This window comes from Macrotis lagotis, chromosome 8 (genome assembly GCF_037893015.1).
Source record: "Macrotis lagotis isolate mMagLag1 chromosome 8, bilby.v1.9.chrom.fasta, whole genome shotgun sequence".
NCBI lineage: Eukaryota > Metazoa > Chordata > Mammalia > Peramelemorphia > Peramelidae > Macrotis > Macrotis lagotis.
In genome coordinates, this window is record NC_133665.1 from 54,054,399 (window position 1) to 54,077,100 (window position 22,702).

General features: G+C 40.0%; 1 protein-coding gene across 2 annotated transcripts in view; it reads left to right on the forward strand.

Annotated features, from left to right (window-relative positions):
* CHTF18 (chromosome transmission fidelity factor 18) overlaps positions 1-22,702 on the forward strand; it is a 59,641-nt gene that overhangs the window by 30,277 nt on the left and 6,662 nt on the right. Inside the window, exons 16-19 of one of the 2 annotated variants that reach the window (XM_074197110.1) lie at positions 1,676-1,900; positions 2,607-2,756; positions 8,683-8,813; positions 16,557-16,761. In XM_074197110.1, coding sequence (XP_074053211.1) covers positions 1,676-1,900; positions 2,607-2,756; positions 8,683-8,813; positions 16,557-16,677 — 627 coding nt within the window. In that variant the 3' untranslated portion in view covers positions 16,678-16,761. Of the gene's footprint in view, positions 1-1,675; positions 1,901-2,606; positions 2,757-8,682; positions 8,814-16,556; positions 16,762-19,132; positions 19,278-22,702 lie in introns of those variants that run through there. The other variant, XM_074197109.1, reaches the window with a different exon arrangement.

A 22,702-nucleotide genomic window follows, 5' to 3' on the forward strand; every position in this document is an offset into this window, starting at 1 on the left:
AAGCAAATGAGTTAAGTGACTTAAGTGCTCAGAGTCACACAATGAGTAAATGTCTGGGGTTGGATTTGAACTCAGGTCTTCCTGACTCCAAGTCCAGTGCTCTACTCACTGAGATACATAGCCACCTTCTGCTTCTGTCTTCCCTATAAACTTATTTTGTAGCTTAGCTGGGTGTGAGGGCTTTTGATATATTCTTCTTTTATAGTGACTTTCTTCACTCTTCCAGTGATAGAACCTAAACTCTGGGCTGTTTTTAGTTGCAGGGATGGCCTGCAGTAAGCTTTGCCATATTTACTTGCCTAGTTCTTCCATGTGAACATTTATGAGACAACTAGCTATTGTTGGGCAAAGTGTGCTTTTGTAAATAAAGCTGAAAGCATAGGATGGGGTAGGAGGCCTAGAATGCTCAACCACAGAATTTGGCTTTTATCCTCCAGGTCAGTGGTTTTCAATCTTTCTTGGTCACAAAAATCCTATCCAAAATTTTTTTTCCTAGCATTTTTCTTTTAAACAAAATTTTTAGTCCCTAATATGAATGTATTTTATATAAATAATTGTATATGTGAGAAAACCACACAAAAAGACATTTTTATAAGGATGAGATAAAGATGAAATAATATCTAATTCTCAGTAGAGAGCTAATAGAGTTTCTTGAGTAAGAGAGTGATATGTTAAGACTTGTGATTTAAGAAAGTCACTTTGGCAGCTATGTGGAAATTGGATTGGAGCTGGAAGAGACTTGAGCCAGGGTTTGATTAGCATTAAAAATTATCACTTTTGTGATAGTGTAAGAGAGGGATGAAAAAGTCCTAAGTTAGAGCAGAAGAGACAGATACAAGTGATGTTTTTGAGGGAGAAGTGACAAGATTTGGCTACTTGGAGTGATTGGATTTGGATACTTAGGATGAGAGAAAATGAGTTTAAGATGATGCTGAAGTTGAAAACTTGAGTTGTTGGAAGGATGATGATCCATTGTTCAGAAGAGGGGTGGGTTTGAATGGAAAGAGAATGTAAAGAAGTTGCAGGGGGTGGATTGCAATTTATTGATGCCCATTTTTCTTGTGAAACTCCCCAAATGAAAAAACTGGAGCCAAGCTGACACTGGTCATTGCCCAAGAGGGTCAGGGCACCTGTCATAGCCACTAGACTATCTAAGAATGGAAAGAAAGCAATCTGCAGGATAGAGCAAGGGTAGTTTTTCCAGTTGTACCTAGGCAGCTGCTACTGTGGGCTCCCAAATAGTAGTTAGGTTAATTATGGCTCTAATGAGTCAGCTCAGTCCAGAAATAGTGAGATTGGGAATTTGTATAGCAAGAAAAGAAAGTTTAGTTGAGGAATGTTGAGGTGTGAGGGTAGGTGTAGTTGTATTGGAGATAATCTCATTGATTGGTTGATCATTTGTGTTGTGACCCTCATTTTGGAAGCCCCCACTCTGGGTAGGAAGAAACAATGAATGGCTTCCATTAAGGAAGTGATATGGTACAAACTATGTTTGAGGATTGTCATCTGCAAACTTTGAAGGATGGGGGGGACAGTAGACCTGGGGGAAATGTTCTGTGAGGGTTAGAATGGTAAGGGATGAAGAGAAGAATTTGGCATAATATACCCTGCCCCTTATCTCTCTCCCCAACACCTTCCCCATTAGTTCAGAGTTTTTTCCTTTGATCTCATCCAGGGCCTCTATGACAACTTCCTGAACATGAAGCTCAAAGATCCCACCTTAAACTCTGTGTGTACTGCCATGGATTGGTTGATATTTGAAGACATCCTGGACCAGACTGTACGACATGGTCAGAACTTCCAGCTCATGAGATATTTACCTTTCCTCCCTGTAGCCTTTCATCTTCTCTTTGCAGCCAACAGCATCCCTAGGATCTCCTACCCCAACAGCCAGCATGAAGTAAGTGCCAGCCCCTCAGGATGGTAGGGAGATAAAGGGACATTCATAACTCAAATTCATGTGAGGCAAGGTTTTCTCTTTTTTCCTAGTATTGTAGTTAGCATCTATTTGACTCAAAGTCCAAGCTGTTTTGCTCTAAATTTTTCTGATTTCATTCTGTTATACCATCTAGTTAAGAAGGTACAGCTGGATAGAACCTTTCTCTTCCCCCCAGTCTAATACCCTATTCCTTCTATCCACATTAAAAAATAAATAAAGTTAGCCATGTCTTACCTACCTCTTAGCTTAATAGCAAATTCGTGGGCTGAGGATGAATCAAGAAGAGATTGGGGGACTTGGAAATAGAGAAGGTGTCTATATCCTTTGCCTGTGTAGTTTGCCATTGACCCTCTTGGGAGCTCTGATTTCTGAAACCTTTTAGGATCTCTCCAGTGGTCCTTTACTGAAATGGATCCTGATCATTGCATTCCCATATTCCCCTTCCCCTTCTTCCACCTTCCCCAATCAATTTTAAGAACTAGCTTCAGAATCTCTTCTTACTGTATTTATGCTGAAAACATAGGCCCTAGTGTTTTCTCACTCTATTATTAACCCTTTCCCCTAGTTCTTGAGCCCAGAATATCCTGTTTTTTGGAGGGGAGGTGGGAAGAAACTACCTAACACATCACTAGTTGAAAATTTTTTTTTTTATTAAACCAATCTCCAGGCACTGAATAAGATGAACCATACCCAGAACCTGATTATGTCTCTGGTGTCAGGGGTCACTCCAGGTGCCCGAAGCCGTTCATCCCCGCAGTCTCTCATCCTTGAAGCTCTCTGTCTACTCCTGGACATCATCTCCCCCAAACTTCGTCCTGTGAGTCACCTTCTGGGTTTAGGGTTTGTGAAGTGTCTCAGTCAAAGCTTGGGGGAAGTAGAGGTAGAGTCATCCCAAATAATCTCATAGGGTAAGGGGCATAAATTCTGAATCCCCAGGAGTTTAATAAAATAGAGCAAGAGGGAAACAATAAAGAGGAGAATCCTGAACACCCCATGGTAACAGATTGTGGCTCCTAAAGACCATAAATGCCTCTCAGAAGCTTGAGCCTGGAGAACTTAGGGCTCTACATACTTACCCCCTCCCCATCTGTCCCTAGTAGTCATAGAATCTTAGAAAGGAAAAGAAGAGAAATATTAGGGCAGGGAATCTTTTTTAGAGAAATAATGCAATTTTCCAGGGTCTTTACATATTGCCCCAGGAGAATATAAACTCCTTCAGGGCAGGATAGTTTTCTAATGTTCCAAAGTCCTCTGTTGCCTTACCATGGTGCAGAAGTAATGATTGGTTCTCAAAGCCTACCCCAGGGGAGCCCAGGTTCTGTTAAGTCAGCAATTCAACAAGCATTTATTAGGCACATACTGTATATTACTGTGCACTAATACTGTATAAATTCTACCAGCACTTATTAGGTACTTACTGTGTGCAGTAATGCTTTGTAGGTTCTGCCATGATTAAAGGTCTCAGATATGATCTCAGTGAAGACTGAATCTGTTGACCAAGAGAAAACAATTAAGAATAGAGAAGTACTTCATTAGATTGTTCTCTAGTTGATGAATCTTTTGGCTGTGGCAGCCCTTGAAACAAAGAAAACTTAAAAATGGCCTTTGCTCTTATATAGTCCCATTCCAGCATCCAGCAGGGACTGACAAGGGGCCAGAAATCGGTTAGAATCTGGATTTTTGAGCACCCATAAACATTAACTGGCAGCTAGATGGTGCACTTGATACTAACTATATCACCCTGGACAAGTCATTTATGTCTCAAACTGTTTCCTCATCTGTGAAATGGAGATGATAAAAATAGTGCCTAACTCACAAGATTGTTGTGAGGATGAAATGAGTTAACTGGAAAGCAAGCCTTAAAATGCTATACAATTGCTAGCTATCATTATTAGCTACTCTGAATGTGAGATACTTGTCAATAATCAACAATCTAAATCAGTAAAAAGACAACCATATCAATATCAGTACTTTAGGGAGTATTTTTAAAAAATCAGAAGACAAAAGGACATTTTAGCTTTCTTAGGCAGACAAAGGAGCTGGAAGAGTTGGTTTCATTGGAGACCCCAAAGACATCAAGAAATATCCTTTCTTGGGACATGCTCTTGTCCTGCAATGCTTATAAATAGGGTAAGTAAAAGGACCACCCTGAAAAGAATTTCAACCTCCAGGTGTTGCAGAGAATGAAAAGGGAGCAAAATTCTTTAATGAAATAAATGTAACGAGATTCTCTCAACTAAGCCAAACATACATTGGTGACTTGAGTGCAAAAATGAGCGCTGGGAAGGAAGGTAAAAAAATACTTTGGATACTATGAGTCAGGTTTAAAAAACAAAAGTGACAAAAAAGCTTGGATATTACTCAGGGATCCCACACCACTAGAATGTCATCCTTTTAGAAAATTGTTGGAAGGCACTAGACCTGTGGGACACTGAATAGTATCACACACACAAAAAAAGTGAGCAGATTATCATAGCTCTAGTACTGAAGGGGATCTAGTCCACACCCTTCATTTTACAGAGAGGGCCCAGGGAAAAAAATTGGCCTGCTCAAGGTCATGCAGGTCATAAACATCAGAAGTAAGAGTTGAACTCAGGACCTCTGATTCCAATGTCAGTATTCTTTCTAATACCTTGAATGCAATTGATTATAACTTAATAGATAAGAAACAACTGTGTCATGCTAAGTCAGAATCACTTCTGGATGCTATTAGGCTGCTAACTAATTAGAGCAAAGTCAAAATCAAGATTAGCCTAGAAGAAAGACTAAGGATATGAGAAAGTCATCATGAAAAATTACAACATCGCCAACCTGGCTTATTCAGATGAGCCACCAGTGAAGAAAATTGTTGTTGTTCACTTGTTTCAGTCTTGTCTGACTGAAACTGACCCCCATTTGGGGTTTTCTTGGCAAAGATACTGGAAGGGTTTGCCATTTCCTTCTCCAGATCATTTTACAGATGAGAAAACTGAAGCAAATGGGTGTAAGTGACTTGTACAGGGTCACAGAGCTAGTAAGTGTCTGAGAACAGATTGTAACTCAGAAAGAAGTCATCCTGACCCCAGGCCCTCACTCTATCCATTGTGCTACCTAGCTACCCCAGAAAAGTGAGAAATGGCAAAGTTACCACCATTTCTTTCTAAAGTTTAACTGACATAAAATAAAATTGTTATAACAATGTCAAGTTCAAAAGAACCTAGAAACCTTCATAAGCCACCAAATAGTTCATCTCCTTGGCAAGTACAGAGAAATGACAACAAAGGGCATCATCATTTATAAACTTATTTATAAAACACTGTGGAAAAGAAAGATAGCAAAATATTCTGAGCAGTATCTGCTTTTACAACAAAAAAAAAACAAAGTCTACAGATAGCTTGGCATGAGATCCAAATTCTCCCAAGAGCATTAATGGATGAAACTGACAAGAAAACAAATAGACAGAAAGTGGAACAAATTTGTCACTGTTTCTATGGCGATCTATTTTCATCAACAGCAAGAAGAACCATCGCTATTTGGACTCTAGCACCTCATTTCCTGGTATGGTATCCAGAGAAGTGTATATATGGCCCTTAGAAAAATGTTTCTGGGAAGGATGATTGAATCAAATTAAATTTACATTGAGGAAATCTGTCCTGAAGGCCCCAAATTTTTTTTTTAAGTTTTTGCAAGTCAAATGGGGTTAAGTGGCTTGCCCAAGGCCACACAGCTAGGTAATTACTAAGTGTCTGAGGCCGACTTTGAACTCAGGTACTCCTGACTCCAGGGCTGGTGCTCTATCCACTGCACCACCTAGCCACCCCTGAAGGCCACAAATCTTGAAGGAATTGAGAGATTGCTTTATAGGATAACTCAGAAAAAGGGGAAGATAATAAAAGGTGGAGGGGAAAATCCTGATGTTAATTCCCCAAAAGACAACTAAGAAAACATCTATAACTATTTACCACCCATGTGCTTATTTTATTATTTTCAGTCAATATATAATTAGCAAAGATAATCTCAATGGAAACAGGCAAGTTTTTACAAATAGTTCTCCAATTAATTGCTAATCATTTGGGAATCATTATGCCAGTCACTGCTTGGTGCTGGAGATGCAAAGATAAAAATGAAACTGCCTTTTTTGTGTAGGCTTTTCTCTCCATCAGATCACATCTTTATAGTTGCATAGCTGACTGAAAAGTGCAGAGAACACAAGATTCCATTATGTTTGTTGATTATCACGGGGGGGGGGTGATGATTTGGATCAGTGAACAAAAAGACTCACAGCCTAAAAGACTATTCCACAACCTGCATATATTAAGGTTGTAAAAGATTCTTTGATAAATGCAGCAAGAGAAATCACTTTATTATTTAATTGATAACATCAAGAAAGGTAGAGCTAGAATAGAGATCCACAGAGGTGTTCACCACCATCATAAAGGACATTTTGTGCAGGTTGCAGATGGAAGAGATTCCCTTCAGATAGCAAAGGAAGGTGCTGTCCTGATCGCATCAAGCTCCCTGGATGTTATAGGTCAAGGAGATTCATAATTATTCAAAAGAGATTGCCTAATAATCCACATACAGAAAACTAAAAGAGAAATGTCTGTTGGCCAGACTATATATAGCGTGCAGGTAAATAACTGGTCTGTTCAGTTATTACATCTGAATATATATTTCAGGCAAGCCTTACAAATGCAATAAGTTGAGTCCATTATTAAATAAGATTTAATCATGATTAAATAAAATTAAATGACTAAATAAGAAAATAGACTGGATTGCTTTTAAGAAAACTTTGCAATATTTTAAATAGTACTAAGTTGTTCTCTTCAAATACCTTCTTTTCAATACCATTATTCTCCCAATGATAGCATATGGTTATGAATCTTTTATTTATACATTCATCATGGAATTAGAGTTGCAGATAGCCCAAAGAATATTCAAAGAGAGGGGTGGCTAGGTGAAGCAGTAGAGCACCAACCCTGGAGTCAGGAGTACCTGAGTGCAAATCCGGCTTCGGACACTTAATAATTACCTAGCTGTGTGGCCTTTCAAGTCACTTAGCCCCAATGCCTTGCAAAAACTAAAAAGAATATTCGAAGGGAATGCATAGGAAGCTTAAGCAAAAGATACCATATTTCTAATATGACCTACACTCAAGTGGTGATATATTAAAGACATTGAAGAAGTATATCATCAGAAAAGGAAGGGGCTGGTCACTTATCAAGAGCAAGGGACAGATAACACATAACCAAAGGCCTCCTCTGATATCTCCTAAAGCAGAAGACTAGAGAAAGGCTTTTAGTACATTGAGTCCAGGGCCTCTGTGGAAAATGGATGGAAGATCATGGGGAAGGATCATAAATGAGGAAAAAGCATGGTTGTGTTGCCATCTGCTCCAGTAGAGGAATTTTTGGATCATAGATTTTTTTTTAGGGTTTTGTTTTTTTTTGCAAGGCAAATGGTGTTAAGTGGCTTGCCCAAGGCCACACAGTTAGGTAATTATTAAGTGTCTTAGACCGGATTTGAACCCAAGTACTCCTGACTCCAGGGCCAATGCTATATCCACTGTACCACCTAGCCACCCCGATCATAGATCTTTTTGAACTATGTCTAAAACAAGAAAGTTGAGTAGCAATTTGTTTCTGGGTAACACATCTTTGGAAAGCTATTAAGGAATTGGAGCTCATCCACAGGAAGACCACTTCATTAATGATTTATCTGGAAATCATATTAATACAGTTCAGTTGAAGCAACAGGGAATTTTTCCCCTGGAGAAGGGAAGACTTTGGAGAATGGGCACAATGACTCCAAATATCTAATATTTTCATGTGGAGGATGAATTAGTTTTGTTTTTCTTGTCCCTGGAAGGCAAAATTTCAGATTAATGAGTAGAATTGCAGAAAGATACTATTCAATTCAACATATGGAGAACCTCCCTAGCAATAAGAACTATCTCAGAATGGAATGGACTGCCTTTTGTAGTTAGTTCTCCATCATTAGACATTTTTAAGTGAAGCCTCAATCACCTGAGTTCTCTTCCAGTACTGAGCTTCCATGATCCCTAGCTTTTTTCATATTTCTTCTGCTGCTATAGAAGTATTAAATTCAAGACTGGGTGGGCAGCTGACACTTTCTATGTGACCATAAACAAATCACTTCATCTCTCCAGGTCTCCATTTCTTTACCTATCTAGATCTATTCATTATTCATTGGTTATCTATTTTCTTTGATTCTGTGATACCCTTTGAAGTTTTGTAGAAAGGATAGTTATATATAAAATCAGTTATATTATAAATAATATACTACATTTCTGTAGTACATTCCTCACACCAGTCCTGTGAAGCAGCAATGTTGGGGCCCAGAGAGTGGGATAGTACTTGCCCAAGAGCTTCAGAGCTAAGAATTGGGGGATCTTGAGTTGATGTCTTCTTCCCATCCATTCTTCTTCACCATCCTGCTTTTCATGGAAGCTTTCATGAACCACTGCCCTAGAATGGGATTTCTTTGAGGAAGTGTGGAACATGTCAAGGGACTACAGTAGTAGCTGATACTTCTCACTCTATAAAAAAGCAAAAGACTTGACCTTAGTGTGCTGGTCAAGCCAGGTATCTGTGTTTTTGTTTACAACGTGGGGAGTATTTGTATTATATGGTAGTTGGGTTTTTTTGGTCAACATTCAAGCCTCTTAGATGGCAATCTCCCTGGACCCCTGGAGACTTTCCCCAGTGACTGAGCCCCTCTCCCTCTTGAATGTTTCTTTCCAGGTGAGTACCCAGCTGTACAGCAACAAAGAGAAACAGCAGTTGACCAACCTCATTAATATTATGCTAGCTTATAATCTCACCTACCACCAAGAACGGACACCTGATGGGATGTATACATATAAACTTGATCCGTAAGTCTTAATATTAATGATGATGCTAATAGTTCATATCTCTCTGATATTTTGTGTGTATAAGAAGGGTAGGTTCTTAGACCTATGATTCCATCAGAGGAGGTAAACTCTCATTATGAAAATTTTCCATTAAGGCAGATGATTAACTTCTCTGTACCTTAATAGTCTTAGAAAATGACCAGGAAGTTCAAGAGAATAAGGGACTCCAGTTATGCATAATGTACCAAAGGCAGTCCTTAAACCCAGACTTTTTAACTCCAACCAAGGTCACCCTTTTCTACCAGTTTTTTTCTCTCCCTTTAGATTTGTACTTCACAAAGTTTTTCCTTTATAAGAACAACAAATTGGGATAGTAAGTATTATTATTCATAATTTGTAGTTGAGGAAACTGCCATTCAGATGTAGAATAGCTTAATTGTGCTTAGTTTAATGCTCTAAAGAGATAGCATTCTAAGGATAGTGGTTCTTGAAGGCTTCTATGAAAGATACCATGGTGCAAAAAGAAGAATGAATAGGGAGAGGACATGGACAAGTTCCATGTTGATCCAATTACTAAGCACATAGCTGCTTCATAAATGGTTATTATTTGATGGAATGATTGATTGGGATGACTTTTCCCAGTATCACACAATTAATATGAAGTCGGAAAACCAAGCCTTTTGAACCTCCTTATTCTCCCAAAGATGAAGATAGTAAATTGACAAATTTATGGAATCATATACTCAATTTCTGAGGGCTTTCCAACATGATGATTTATAAGCATAATGACAATATCATCATCTTCCAGACCCATCCCTCTTTTATTTTTAATAAAAATTTCATTTAAATTTTTTGTATAGCAATCATTCAAAGTACCTTAGATTTCTTCCCTTTTCCCTGTGCAAGAACATCTAGCTCTCATTTGTTTTTTCTTTTACTTTCCAATGAGAACTGGTGTAATAGATGATTGATTGTGAAGACCATGAATTAATTAGCATTTGAAAGAATCGTAGAAACTGTAAAATGTCACAGTTAGAGTCTCACTTAGAGATTGCGAGCAGTACTTGTAAGCTACTTTGGATGTTCCCCCCTTTTTTGCTTCCTTCTCTTTGCCCGCTTTCCCTTACCCCAGTTCTGACTAGGACAGTGTGCAGCCTCAATTTAAACAAAAAATGGAAGAAATTTATGTTCTTGTCATCAACAATTGCCCTAGTATATGCAGAAGCTGGATTAGTGGGGATAATATTTCTCAGGCTGGGTTCCCTGCATAGCAGGATGCCCAAGACATCAAGTTGGCATGGTGGATATTAGACAGAAAGATTTATGTGTAGCATTTGCTTCAGGAGTATTCACAAAATATAAATTTGCCCTGGCAAACATATACCTCATATTAACTTCATGAAACTGAAATAAGTCTTTGAAAGTAAATGTATCTCTGAGGAAGTTTATATCTGATATTAAGGCAAGTATCAGCACTTTTTAGATTGTTGAACTATTAATTGACTTGACGTCATATTCAAGTTAATAGTTGTTTCCTTGATTTACATTTTATCATTCCTTGTACATTTATCTAAAACCATGTGACAGGTAAAGCTAAGAGTTAACTTCTGTAGAGAATTGATTTTTTTTTTATTTTTGCAGGGCAATGGGATTAGGTGACTTTTCAAGGTCACACAACTAGGTAATAATTAGGTATCTAAGGTTGGATTTGAACTCAGGTCCTCCTGACTCCAGGGCCAGTGCCCTATCTACCATCTAGCTGCCTTGCAAATTGACTCAATATGGCAATATTGTACCTGGATGGTTGACCCTTATCAACTATACAGTTTAATTCTGTGTAGCATCAAATCCGAAAAGGTCAGGTTTCCAGCATCTAGAATAATTGACTACCAGAATTTCTCCTAAAACTGGCAAGAAAGATTTTTTTTAAATAAGTGTTACATCTTGCCACCATTCTAGAAAGAATAGTTATTGAATCCAAATCTTAGGAGCCACTTTGTTTTTGTTTTCTTATCCAACTATTTTCCTCCAATTCATGGTGCTACTACTCACACTTGAGTAGCAAAGAAGTTTGCACTTAAAATCTATAATAAATTTGTCAATTTACATAAGATTTTTAAATCTAATTTATATATGTAAAATGTTTTTGTTGTTTTTCAGTTGTATCCAATTCTTCTTGACCCCTTTTGAGTTTTTTTGGCAGCTCATTTTACAGATAAGGAAACTGAGGCCATCAGGGTGAAGTGACTTGCCCCAGGTCACATAATGTCTTGACTCTAGGCCTGGCACTTTATCCATTGTACCACCTAGTTGCCCCAGAATTTTTATCTCTTGCCTTATATTCTCAGTTAACAATAGAATACCAAAATTTGTAAGTAATCCTAAGTGTTGAGAATGGTAATGCCCAGCATGTGATTTTGTAAGGAAAAATTAAAATGCTATAAATAAACTTATAAAGAAGTAGAATGTCAAATTTGGGAAACACCTTAAAAATGATTTGGGGGTCAGCTAGGTGGCGCAGTGGATAGAGCACCAACCCTGGAGTCAGGAGTACCCAAGTTCAAATCCCACCTCAGACACGAAATAATTACCTAGCTGTGTGGCCTTGGGCAAGCCATTTAACCCTGTTTGCCTTGCAAAAACCTAAAAAAAAATTATTTGGTCCACTCACTCTTGCCCCCACACTTGATCAGAAGCCAAGGAACAGAATGACAAAGCCAGAATGACTTACCAAAGTGCCTTCCTGAGGGCCCTATTGGAATGGAAGGAGCCATAGAATTGGGCCCAGGATACTTATACTTTAGATCTGGCACCCCCTCACCCACCATCTCCCCTGAAATAGAGGAACCGCCAGTGATGCCAAGAAAAAAAAAATAATATTCCACTAAAGGCTGTTGGAGAAAATCCCTGTAAAAAAAAAGCAAATCAGAACCATTCAGGGTCTCTAATTTCATGAAAAAATTCCTTAAACTTGTAGCTTCTGAACAGTTGTTTATATATGTGAATCAGTTTTTTACAATTTCATCAGATCAAGAAGTTGGAAGATTTCACTGCCCCAGTGACCCTGGGTAAAAAATGTTCAGTTGCTGAAGGCACCCCCAGAATGTGGCATTGTTCATAATTTTGCCAAGAGGCAAAGGGCTATAGAAATATTAAAAGTCAAATTCCACTTAAAACTAATAGATAAAAATTATCATTTATATCTTTCACAATTACAGAAAAGGGAAGAATATGAACAACCAGACACAAAAGATAAAAGAAATCATGAAAGACAATCTCAAATGTATAAGATTTAAAATTCTCTTGCACAAAGAAAATCAATATATCTGGAATCAAAATGGGGAAAAAGATACAGCTTAGGGGAAATTAAACATTAAATACCCTTGTTAAAAGGGATATGTATATAAAATATATAGAGAACTGACAAATCTGTGGGATCAGGAACCATTTTCCAATAGACAGGTAATCAAAGAATATGAATAGTTTTCAAAAAAAGAAAAAGAAACAAACCATAACCATTTTTTAAAGTATTCAAAATTAAAACAATTCTGAAGTATCACCACACATACATCAAACTTAATAGAGATAGTAAAAGATGAGAGGGCTTATTTTTGTAGGGTCTGTGAGATATCAGCCTCTTAAGTTAGTAGAGGTGATAACTGGTTCACCTGTTCTAGAAAAGTTTTGAATTGTGAAGAATTATACTCCATGGGGAGCTAGGTAGCCCAGTGGATAGAGTACCAGACCTAGAGTAAAGAACACCCTCTTCATAAGTTCATATCTAACCTCAGACACTTATTCTGTGACCCTAGGCACATGATTTAATCCTTTTTGCCTCAGTTTCCTCATCTGTAAAATGAGAATGAGCTGGAGAAGGAAATGGCAGACCACTCTAGTATCTCAGTCAAGAAAACCCCAGGGGTACCACAGTGGATATAGCACTGGCCCTGGAGTCAGGAGGATCTGAGTTCAAATCCAACCTCAGATGCTTAATAATTGCCTAGTCATGTGACCTGAGGAAAGTCACATAACCCCAATGCCTTGAATAAATAAATAACAAAAATTTTTAAAAAGAAAATAGAAAACCCCAAATGAACTCATGAAAAGTCAGACAAACTGAATAATAGTAACAAAATATCCCATTGACAGAAAGACTCCTATATACAAAAGTTTTCCGAGCACTATTATTTGAAGTTTTGGAAAAAAAGGTAGAAGAAAAGAATATCAATGATCAGAAAAAGATTGAACAAAGTCTTAAATATAAGTTAAATGGGATATTAATGCATCATAGAGAATGATAAACTGAGTCGATATAGTGTAAAGTGATAAACCAAATGAACAAACTATCCACAATGATTACCAATAAAGTAAAACTTTAATATGTATAATGATCAATTAGTATCACCACTATCAAAGGTAAAGGACCCATCCCTCTTTTCTTTTATCATTTATATCAAACTAAATGCATGGAAACAATGTACTTTGTAGGGATTGGTGAGTATTGGGAAGTTTCTGTGTCAACAAAATATTTTAATGTTTTTAAACTGACTATGACCCTATGTTCTAGAAAAATTGAGAAGCCATTCTCTAACGAAGAACTAAGGAAATAATAAATCTTAATATATCTCTAATATTCATTAAAAAAAATGACTTAGTCAAATCACCCTCAGTTTATAGAAAAGGCCCTTGAGAAAAGAAAATGACTTGCTCAATGTCACATAGCAAGTAGCGTGTAGAGTTTGGACTAGAACCCAGATCTGCTGACAGGGAGATACCACAACTCTTTCACTACATTTCCTCTAATTTTAGAATCCAGAACAGTATTAGAGTCGAATATTCAGGTCATCTGGGGAGTTTAAGTCATTTTTAGTTATGTTTGATTTTTCTTGACCCTGGTTGGAATTGTTCTTAGAATGGTTTGCCCTTTCCTTCTCCAGGTCATTTTAGAGATGAGGAAATTGAGGTAAATGGGGTTAAGTGTCTTGCCCAGGGTCACACAGCTAGTAAGTGTCTGAAGTCAGATGTGAGTTCAGGAAGATATCTTCCTGACCTACCCTCTACACTATCTACCCTCATCTTGGAAATTGGGTGTAGCCAAAAGAACATGGGCAGTGAAGAGGGGGGAAAGTATGTGACCAGAGACACCTCAGGATATAAAAAGGAGGTTAGGGATAAATTTAAAGAAATGGGGGAAATTAACCATTAAAGAGGATATGACTGGAGATAAAGAGGAGAAAGTGTTATATAGTAGAAAGAACTCTGGATTGAGAGACCTGGGCTCATTCCCTTTAAACCTTTAAATTCTTTGTCTGAACTTCGACAAATTACATCTTCTATCTGGACTCCATTTCATTCTTTGAAGAGTGAATGGAGAATCGAGCTTTGGACCTTAAGTCAGAAGGACCTGAGTTCAAATCCAACCTCAGATACTTACTAGTTGTGTGACCCTTGGCAAATCACTTAAAACTAATTGCCTTTTTAAAAAAAATGGTGGACTCTTAGGTTTTCTTTTTCAAAAATATTCTGTGGTGGGGGCTGTGTTGGAAAACTTGTTTATTTTTGACTGAACCTATGATTTCATTATTGTAAGGAACTTTCTCTACCAATTCAAACCAGTACTTTCTTTATAATGTGTTTTCTAGAGGGACCTGGGGTACTGAGGGGTAAATGAATTTGCCCATGACTAGATTCAGCCAGTATATAGCAGAGGTAGGACTGGAAGACCCAGATCTTTTTGACTCTGAAGCCAGTTTTCTATCTACTTGGTAACACTGACTCTCTAACTTTTAAGAGTCTTTTTGGGTTTGGTTCCTGGCCCTCTTAGAAGTCATGTGAGAAATTTTTATTGTGCCTGTAAATTATCACATTGAGAACTTCCCAGAAACCAGCACTCAAGAATATAGATGTTTTGCATGTTATTTTTAAAAATTTGTCTTTAGAAACCCAAGTATTTTTGCCGGCATTATGCCCAGGATTCAGAAACATTTACCTAGTTCCTTCCTTTTTTTTTTTAATTTTATTCTTAAAATGGTCTTTGTGCTGAAGTTAGAGTTCACTGGGGTCTCTCCTCATGCCAGAAGGCTCAGGATGCTAAAGAAAGATTTGGCCATGCGTAGTACCCATGGGCCTCTCACTTATTGCTTGTGTAATAATAAGCTTGTCTGCCATGTCCTCTCGTCAGGTCACAATGCCAAGGACTTCTGGCGCTCCATGAGTGGGAGCAGATGGCCAACTAAGCCCCAGCATCCCATTTATCTTCATTCATGTGGGTTTTAAACATATCTCATTGCTTCATGCCTTCTCCCCTTGAGCTAATCTCCTTATTCTTGATCTTTAATACTGACTCCCTCCATCTAGCTCGCTTCTCTGTTTCCTACTGAAAAATAATCCCTTTTCTTCATTTCCTTCCCTCTTCCCCACTGTAACTTCTTTTAACCCTCATTTTCTCCTTTTCTTTCCTAGTTACTGAATTCTAACTCAACATCCCTAAAGCCTATAATCTGGAAGGAATATCAGAGATCTTGTCATCCAATCCTCTGATTTTATAAAGGGAAAATCTAACACCCAGAAGAATGAAATGTCTTGCCTACTGGCATATATTGAGGTGATGGCAGAACCAGACCTTGATTCTGGGATCTTTAACTCTCCAAACAGCATTCTTTCCCCTGTATCTTGCATCTCTAAATCCTCATTGTACTTTGAACCTTTTGGTTCTGCATAGGCAGAGGCAGGGAGTCATGCTAGAGAGGTGGCAAAGGGCAAACAAGGTAGTCCCCAGAGATGTTACTTGTATTAGAAATTCCTGTCTTTTCTTGGGTAATAGATTGAACAATTAGATTATAGAACCTTAGCATTGAAGGAGACCTTGGGAGGTCATGGAGTCTAGCCCTCCCATTTTACAGTGAGCCTTACCGAAGAAACCACATTAGAGAAACTATTTGAACCTGGTTCTCCTCTCTACAAGTTAAGCTTTTTTTTTTTTTTAAATCACAACACATTTTTCTTTCTTGAAATTCTAAAACTCTCGATAATTACAGGCTATGGGGAGGTGAAACATTTTCACTTGGTCAGGCAGGGAAAAGAGGAGAGCTGTTAGTCAGAAAGTATCCTATTCTGATTTGGGGTAGATAGGACATAGTCACCTCCAAAATGACTTTTCCAGACTATGCTTTAGGGATAAACTCTTCTTCCAAATCCCTCCCACCCTGGATTCCACTAAGGTGCTTAGTGGCAATTCCCACCAGAGAGGGGATTGATTGGCTCTTGGGGCTTGGAGCTTTCTGATTTGGACTGGGGGACTGGTGGAGTGGGGGTGCCCCAGATCATCATTGAACTCTAGGAACCTGCCTTCCTAAAAAAATCACCCATTCAGACTCAGGAGCAGAGGAGCTCAGAGCTCCAACTACCCCATCCCAGGTCCAGGGAGCTAGCTATCTGTGGAACTGGCTATACCTGTGCTCTTTGAAGTGGAGAGAGCAAAGATTTAGGGAATGGAGCCAAGATTTAGGGAATAGAGCCATGGGTTTTCTCTTCCCAGTGAAGGGATATTAGGAGTGGCAGCAGCTAAAAGCTGGAGTTGGGTAGTTAATACCAAGGGCTACTGCTGCTGTTTCTCTGGATGCTGGTTGGGGAGTCACTGGCACTATGTTCCAGGCCAGGTGTCATGAAACCCTGTTCATCACTGACTGGGGTATGCCCCTCGCTATTGCCCTGATCCTTCTGGGGCTGATCTACCTATGTATCTATCTTCCTGCCATCCTGCAGCATCACTCGACTATGGTCATGGAGACGGCCCAGAATGTCACGGAGGAATTCCCTGTTGGAGCCCTGGGATTTACCAGGGAGTAGAGGACACTCTGTCCCCTCCAGGAGGGAGGAAGAATGAGTGTCCCGAACCTCCATTCAGTGACGGGCATCCATCAGGAGGATGCTCCTGCAGCCTGGGGTAGAAGGTGCCCCAGATCGTTGCCATGTGAGTGACTAGCTCTTTCAGCTTCTGCTTCACCTTGGAAGTAGTGCCTGGTCATCAGAACTAGATGGGATGCTGCAGGAGCTTTTGGAGTGGTTATCCAATTCAGCCTTGTTACTTCAGACTACACCAATTGGGAATGGGTGATCATTCAGGTAGAGCAGGACTGAAATTTATGTGTAATTATATCTCTGAAAGAAGGATATGCTGAACAGGTTAATAGAACAAACAGGATAGCAAGGGCCTATTTTAAATACTTTGGGGAACAAACTTTGGAGATACCTTTGCATTCAAATGCAGTGTTCATTGACAGATAAGCTTTACTGATCAAAGCAAGTCTGGCAGGATTTCAGACTGCACTCTGTAAGCTAGCGGTTTTCATTGCTGTGTGTAGTAAAACCAGCAGGAACTTTGGTCCCTAATTCAAACTCCCACGGCCTCAGTCAGTCCATCCTAATAAGGTTTGACTGTAGAATTGACTCTTGCTTAATTATGTTGAAGTGGAGGGAGAGAATCCAAAAATATGTCTTTTTGATTCAGTAATTCAGAAACCAACCCCTGCCAATCTCCAGATGTCTTCCTCTATAGCTGTTCATGAGTTATTCATCATCACTTGCAGCTGCTAGTAAGTTAAATGCCAGAGTAAGTGTCCTCTTCCATCTTTTCTTCCCTTTTCCTATTTTTGTCCATTTTTGTGTCTCCCTCCTTTTTCCTCTCTCCTTCATTTTCTTTTTCCCTCCATTTCTTCCTTTTCCTTTTTTCTTTCCTTATCTTCCTTTTTTACTTCTCTCATTCCCTTTTCCTCTTCTTCCTCCACCCCTTTTCTTTTTTCCCTCCAGTGTTCCTTTTATTCCTTTCTTTTCCTTGACCATTCTATCCCATTTCTGTTCAGTTCTCTCTCTGTCTCTCTCTCTTTTTTTTTAAGTTTTTGCTAGGCAGTGGGGTTAAGTGGCTTGCCCAAGGCCACACAGCTAGGTATTTATTAAGTGTCTGAGGCTGGATTTGAACTCAGGTACTCTCGACTCCAGGGCTGGTGCTCTATCCACTGAGCTACCTAGACGCTCCTCAGTTCTCTTCTTAGAAGACACCTCCATATCCTCCCTCCTCTGCTCTTTAACTCTAGACCTTCATCTACCTGTCCACCTTGTTCATACCTCCCTGGTTACTGTGTGTATGATATTTAAAAATGCTGACAAAGCTGATCAGTTTACAAAGTGTGTGGACACAGAAGGTACAACCAATGCAGTTATGGCTTCCAGCGTAACTTTGGTATCTGTCCTTAAGGCTGCCCAAGAAGTTCTAAGGAGAATCCTGAGGGTTGGCACCTTCACTGATTCTGAGTGGTTCTGGCTCTCTCACATGTGATTCACTGCAGCCCTGAAACTGTTTCTGGGAATGTTTGCAAAGGATCTATTTTTCAATTGCAGAGGCACCACCATGTATTATTTTGGCTGCGTGTATGTGGTTGTGTGTGCTGATGTGCATATTTTAAAAACAGCTCATTTGCAAAGCAGCCATTGGTATCTGCCCCCAAGTATGGAGAGAAGTTTCACTCTGGGACTTAAAACAAAATGAAGTTGATTTTTTAAAATTCTAATTTAGTTGGAAAACAGATTTACTGCATTAGTGTGGGTCCATATCACAACCCTACCATGCCTTAGTATGACAAGTCTGAAACCCAAAGCACCTCATGGCATCAATCTTTTAGAAATTTGACCTTTTCTAAAAGATGAGCCTTTCTAATTCAGCTAGCCTGGTTCTCAAACATTAAACTTCCTTTCCACATCAGGTGCTATACTCCAAACCTCTCCAGAACTATAATTCTATTAGGATAACTTCCAAGAACCTAGAATGTAAGTGAAGCACAGGAGCAAGGAATTTCTGTTAGTATTTGTCTACTCTGTGCAAGAAACAGAGGAAAAAATTAAATAGACCCTGCCTTCCAGAAGCTTACCTTGTACCTGGGGGTCATGACATGTATGTAAGTAAATACAAGATAATTTGAAGAGGGAGAGAATGAACCTTTAAGAGGAAAGGTTGCTTCATTATTTATATATTTGTATATCTAGTATGGTGCTTGGTGTTAGTAGTTAGTTACTTACTCATCAAATGCTTATGAATTCACAGAGGAATTGATTTGGGAGCCAAGCCAAAAGAAAAAAACATTGAGAGGTGGAGATGAGGAGAAGTGGGCTTGTTCAAATGACTGAAGATGTGATTGAATTCAAGGGACAGTCTGGTTTAGCTTCCTATGAAGACCCCAAAAAGGGGAAAAGAAAAAGAATGGGTTGCCCATCATCAGAGCTAGGTCTTAGTTCTGATTTCTCCTGTCTTCCTTTCCTCCCTTCTACCCTTTTCCTTAAACCACCAGGAACATAGAGGATGTCTGCCGGTTCCCTGATCTCCCTGCCCGTAAGCAGCTGACTTATCAGACCAAGCAGCTTATTGCCCGGGAAATTGAGCTGGAGAAGATGAGGAGAGCAGAGGCTTCCTTTCAGGCTCGATCCAGTGGCCAGGTGAGCCAAACCCGGGCAGCATGAGCCTGCATTCTCCCCCTCATGGATTGGCCAGGTGATGGGGGTCTCTGTCCAGGGCCAGTGAGGCCCAGAGTCCACACACCATGGCCTAGAATCATTTCTTCTTTTTTTTAATCAGTCTTTAATATTCTCATTTTGTACAAATAATGTTTTTTTACATTAATAAAATATTCTTGTTTAAGAGTAAATGAAATACCCCCTCCCCCCATAAATATAGACTTGCTTGAGCAATAAAGTAAAGGGGAGAGAAAAAAAATTAAAATTAAAAAAATAATAGTAATAATTATAGGTATGGCCAAGTGGTTCAATGGACAGAGCACCAGCCCTGGAGTCACAAGCACCCGAGCCCACATCTGGCCCCGTAGACCCAACAATCACCCAGCCATGTGACATGCAAGCCACCCAAACCCCACTGCCCTGCAAAAACCAAAAAAGAAAAAAGAAAAAAAAGACCCAAAATAAAATAGTAATAATAGTAGGGGTGGCTGGGTGGCAGACAGAGCATTGGCCCTTGAGCCAGGAGCACCCGGGTCCAAATCCAGCCTCAGACAACCAATGATCACCCTGCTATGTGTCTCCAGGCAGGCCACCCAGCCCCATTTGCCCCGCACCCCGCCCCCCAAATAATAATAATAAAAAACGTGCTTCAGTCTTTGTTCCAACACCAACAACTCTGTCGTGGGTGGATCACATTCTTTACGGTAAGTCCATCACAAAAGTTATTTCCATATTTTTCCACTGTTGCCATTGTTGATCACAACTCCCTCCTTTCTTATTTCTCCACTACCATGTACTATATTTTTCTCTCTCCTTTCACTCTGACTCTGCTGTAGGGTCGCTAAGTGGCACAGCAGACAGATCCCTGGTCCTGGGGCCAAGAAGCCCTGAGCCCCCATACCACCCCTTAGGCCCAGCATCCCCCTGGCCCTATGGTCCCAGATAGGTCTTCCAATCCCAGCCCCTTGCAAGAAGTGAAAAAGAAAATATGTTATATCTGACCACTCTCCCCTCATGGTCCATCCTCTCCTCCTTCATTCACATCCCCACCCCTTCCCCCCTGCCCCCCCTTCTTACTCCAGATGCCTATACCCCATTGAGTATATATGCTGTTTCCTCTCCTAGCCACCTCTGATGAGAGCAAAGACAGAATCATCTCTTCTTAATGATCCTTTTGTCTATTTTTCTCTCTCAACGACTACTGACCCAGGGGAGGACGGGGTGAGTGGTGAGTGGTTCACTGTCTTTCCCTTTCTTTGGCACTGACTCCTTCCATGAGAGCTCAGAAGACTCCCTCCTGACATTCTGGCTTGTTTTGTGTGCAAATTTAGAAATGATGCCCGCAGTTTGGGTATTTCATTTCTAACCCTGCAGAACACCAACTCTGGTTTCCTGGAAGCACTGGGGAAATTCTGGGAAGGGAAGCCCCTTGCCCCAACTCCCGACCACAGAGACAGATTTTCAATCAGAGGAAGCTGGAGCCAAGATAGCCCCAGACTTTAAAATTATTCAGAAATGGAAAATATGGCAGAAGTCATCCAGTCTAATCCTCCTTGGAGTATGAATCCCTTCTGTAACAGCTCCCACAGCCATCCAGCCTCTCCTGAAAGGGGAGGTAAGGGGAATCTCCCCACCTCCCACCAGTTCTTATTGTCAGTATATTCTTTTTTCTTGAACCAAAATCTGCTCCTCATACCTTCCTCTCCTCTTCCTCCCACCCCCAGCCCCTACTGAGTGAGGCCAAGTCTTTCCTTGTGTACAATGCATGGCAGACTATAAGCACTTTTAATAGAAGCTTGTTTACCCCCTGGAATCCTGTTCCCAGGATGACCCTTCAGATATTGTAAGAAGACTTCTCTAGCCTGGAAGCTTTCCTGTTCTTTCAGTAAACCCTCGTGACAGTTTCTACTCCTGTCACTGTTCTAGCTTCTTTATCTGTCAATCTTGTACTCATTTGTCAGTGATCTTCCTGAGATTTGATTTCCCCAGAATGAATCTAAAATCACAGGTGGGTCTAACTGTGGCCAGTATATCACGAGCCTTCAGCTCACTGTCATCTTAGTCTCTCCCCATGTTATACCCCCACCTTGCCATTCTCATCCCCCCCTTCCAATCACAGAATTTCCATTTCATCCCTGTGATGGGGATTCCAGGGAAGCAGACTGATTCACAAGAAGGATTTCCCAAATACAGAAGCCTAGGAGGCAACCGTAGGTGTGAACACCTAAAGTAGATTGGAAGTTACTTAATTTATAGTCCTCCCTGGATTTTTTTTTCCTCCTCTCCTCTTTAATGACTCACAGCAGAAATGTCTTCCCTGGTGCATCCAAGGCCAAGATAATTAGTCCTTCCGAGGCAGCAGGAGAGCATGCTTGTCAGCAAAAACCAGCATGGAAGACTGCCAGGCAGGAGCTCTGAGAGAGTTTTTGTTTGCATCATGTCTTTGGGGAGATGTTGGGGCCTCCTGGGACCTCTGCCTCCAGTGGTTGGCCTGAATGAGCAGATGAGTATAAAGCTGTTCATCCTGTGTGAATGGAGATTGGAAGAGGTTGGCTGGACCAAAAAAACTGGCAGGACATTAGCCTAGAGAGGGCAGGGTTAAAAAGAATGCCTGCTGTGGCCCAGCTAAAGTAAGAAACAATCTTTAGCTCTCACAGGGGTGTAGGAGAGAGCCCAGTTCAAGAGTTGGAACACTTAGATTCTAATTCCAGCTCTTTTCCTGGCAAATTTGGTGACTTGGACAAGGCTACTTCTCTCTTTATTCGTTTCCTCATCTGTAAAATTGCAGGGTTGGATGAGATGGTCTCTTAAGACTCCTTCCAGGCCTGACATTCAATAATTCTTTGAGCTAAGCTCCTGATGGTTCTCAGTTTAATGGTGCATCGATTTAACTGGCAGCTACTGTGCTCCATGAGGAGTTATTAGTGCACCAAAGCAGATCTGGAGCCTAGCAAGGTAGTTTTGTTTATATTTATTGTTTTGTTTCTTAGATTAATGAAGTGGAGGGTTTTTTTAAGCACATGGTTGATATGCTTAGAGTCCTTAATGAGGACAACTACATACACAGCCCAGTAGACTAAGAATCAACATGACTGCAGTGCACTGATTTGTTGATTCTTGATGGACATTCAGTAAGACTATTTGCCATACCAGAAACATGATTCCTAGAACCAAGCACCATGATCAAGATAGGTACAGATGTCCAGATATCATACCATTCTTGCCTTTACTTTGGCTAAACAAGCCCACTTCCTTAACCAACAGAGACCTCAGAGACCACTAGTTCAGTTTATCCTCTCACTCTATTTACTTGTATGTGTTGACAATTCTGGAAACCTTTCTATGTTCTTTCTGAAACCTGGAACAATATACTATGGGCTCTGTAGAAAAGTACATCGTAGTACAGA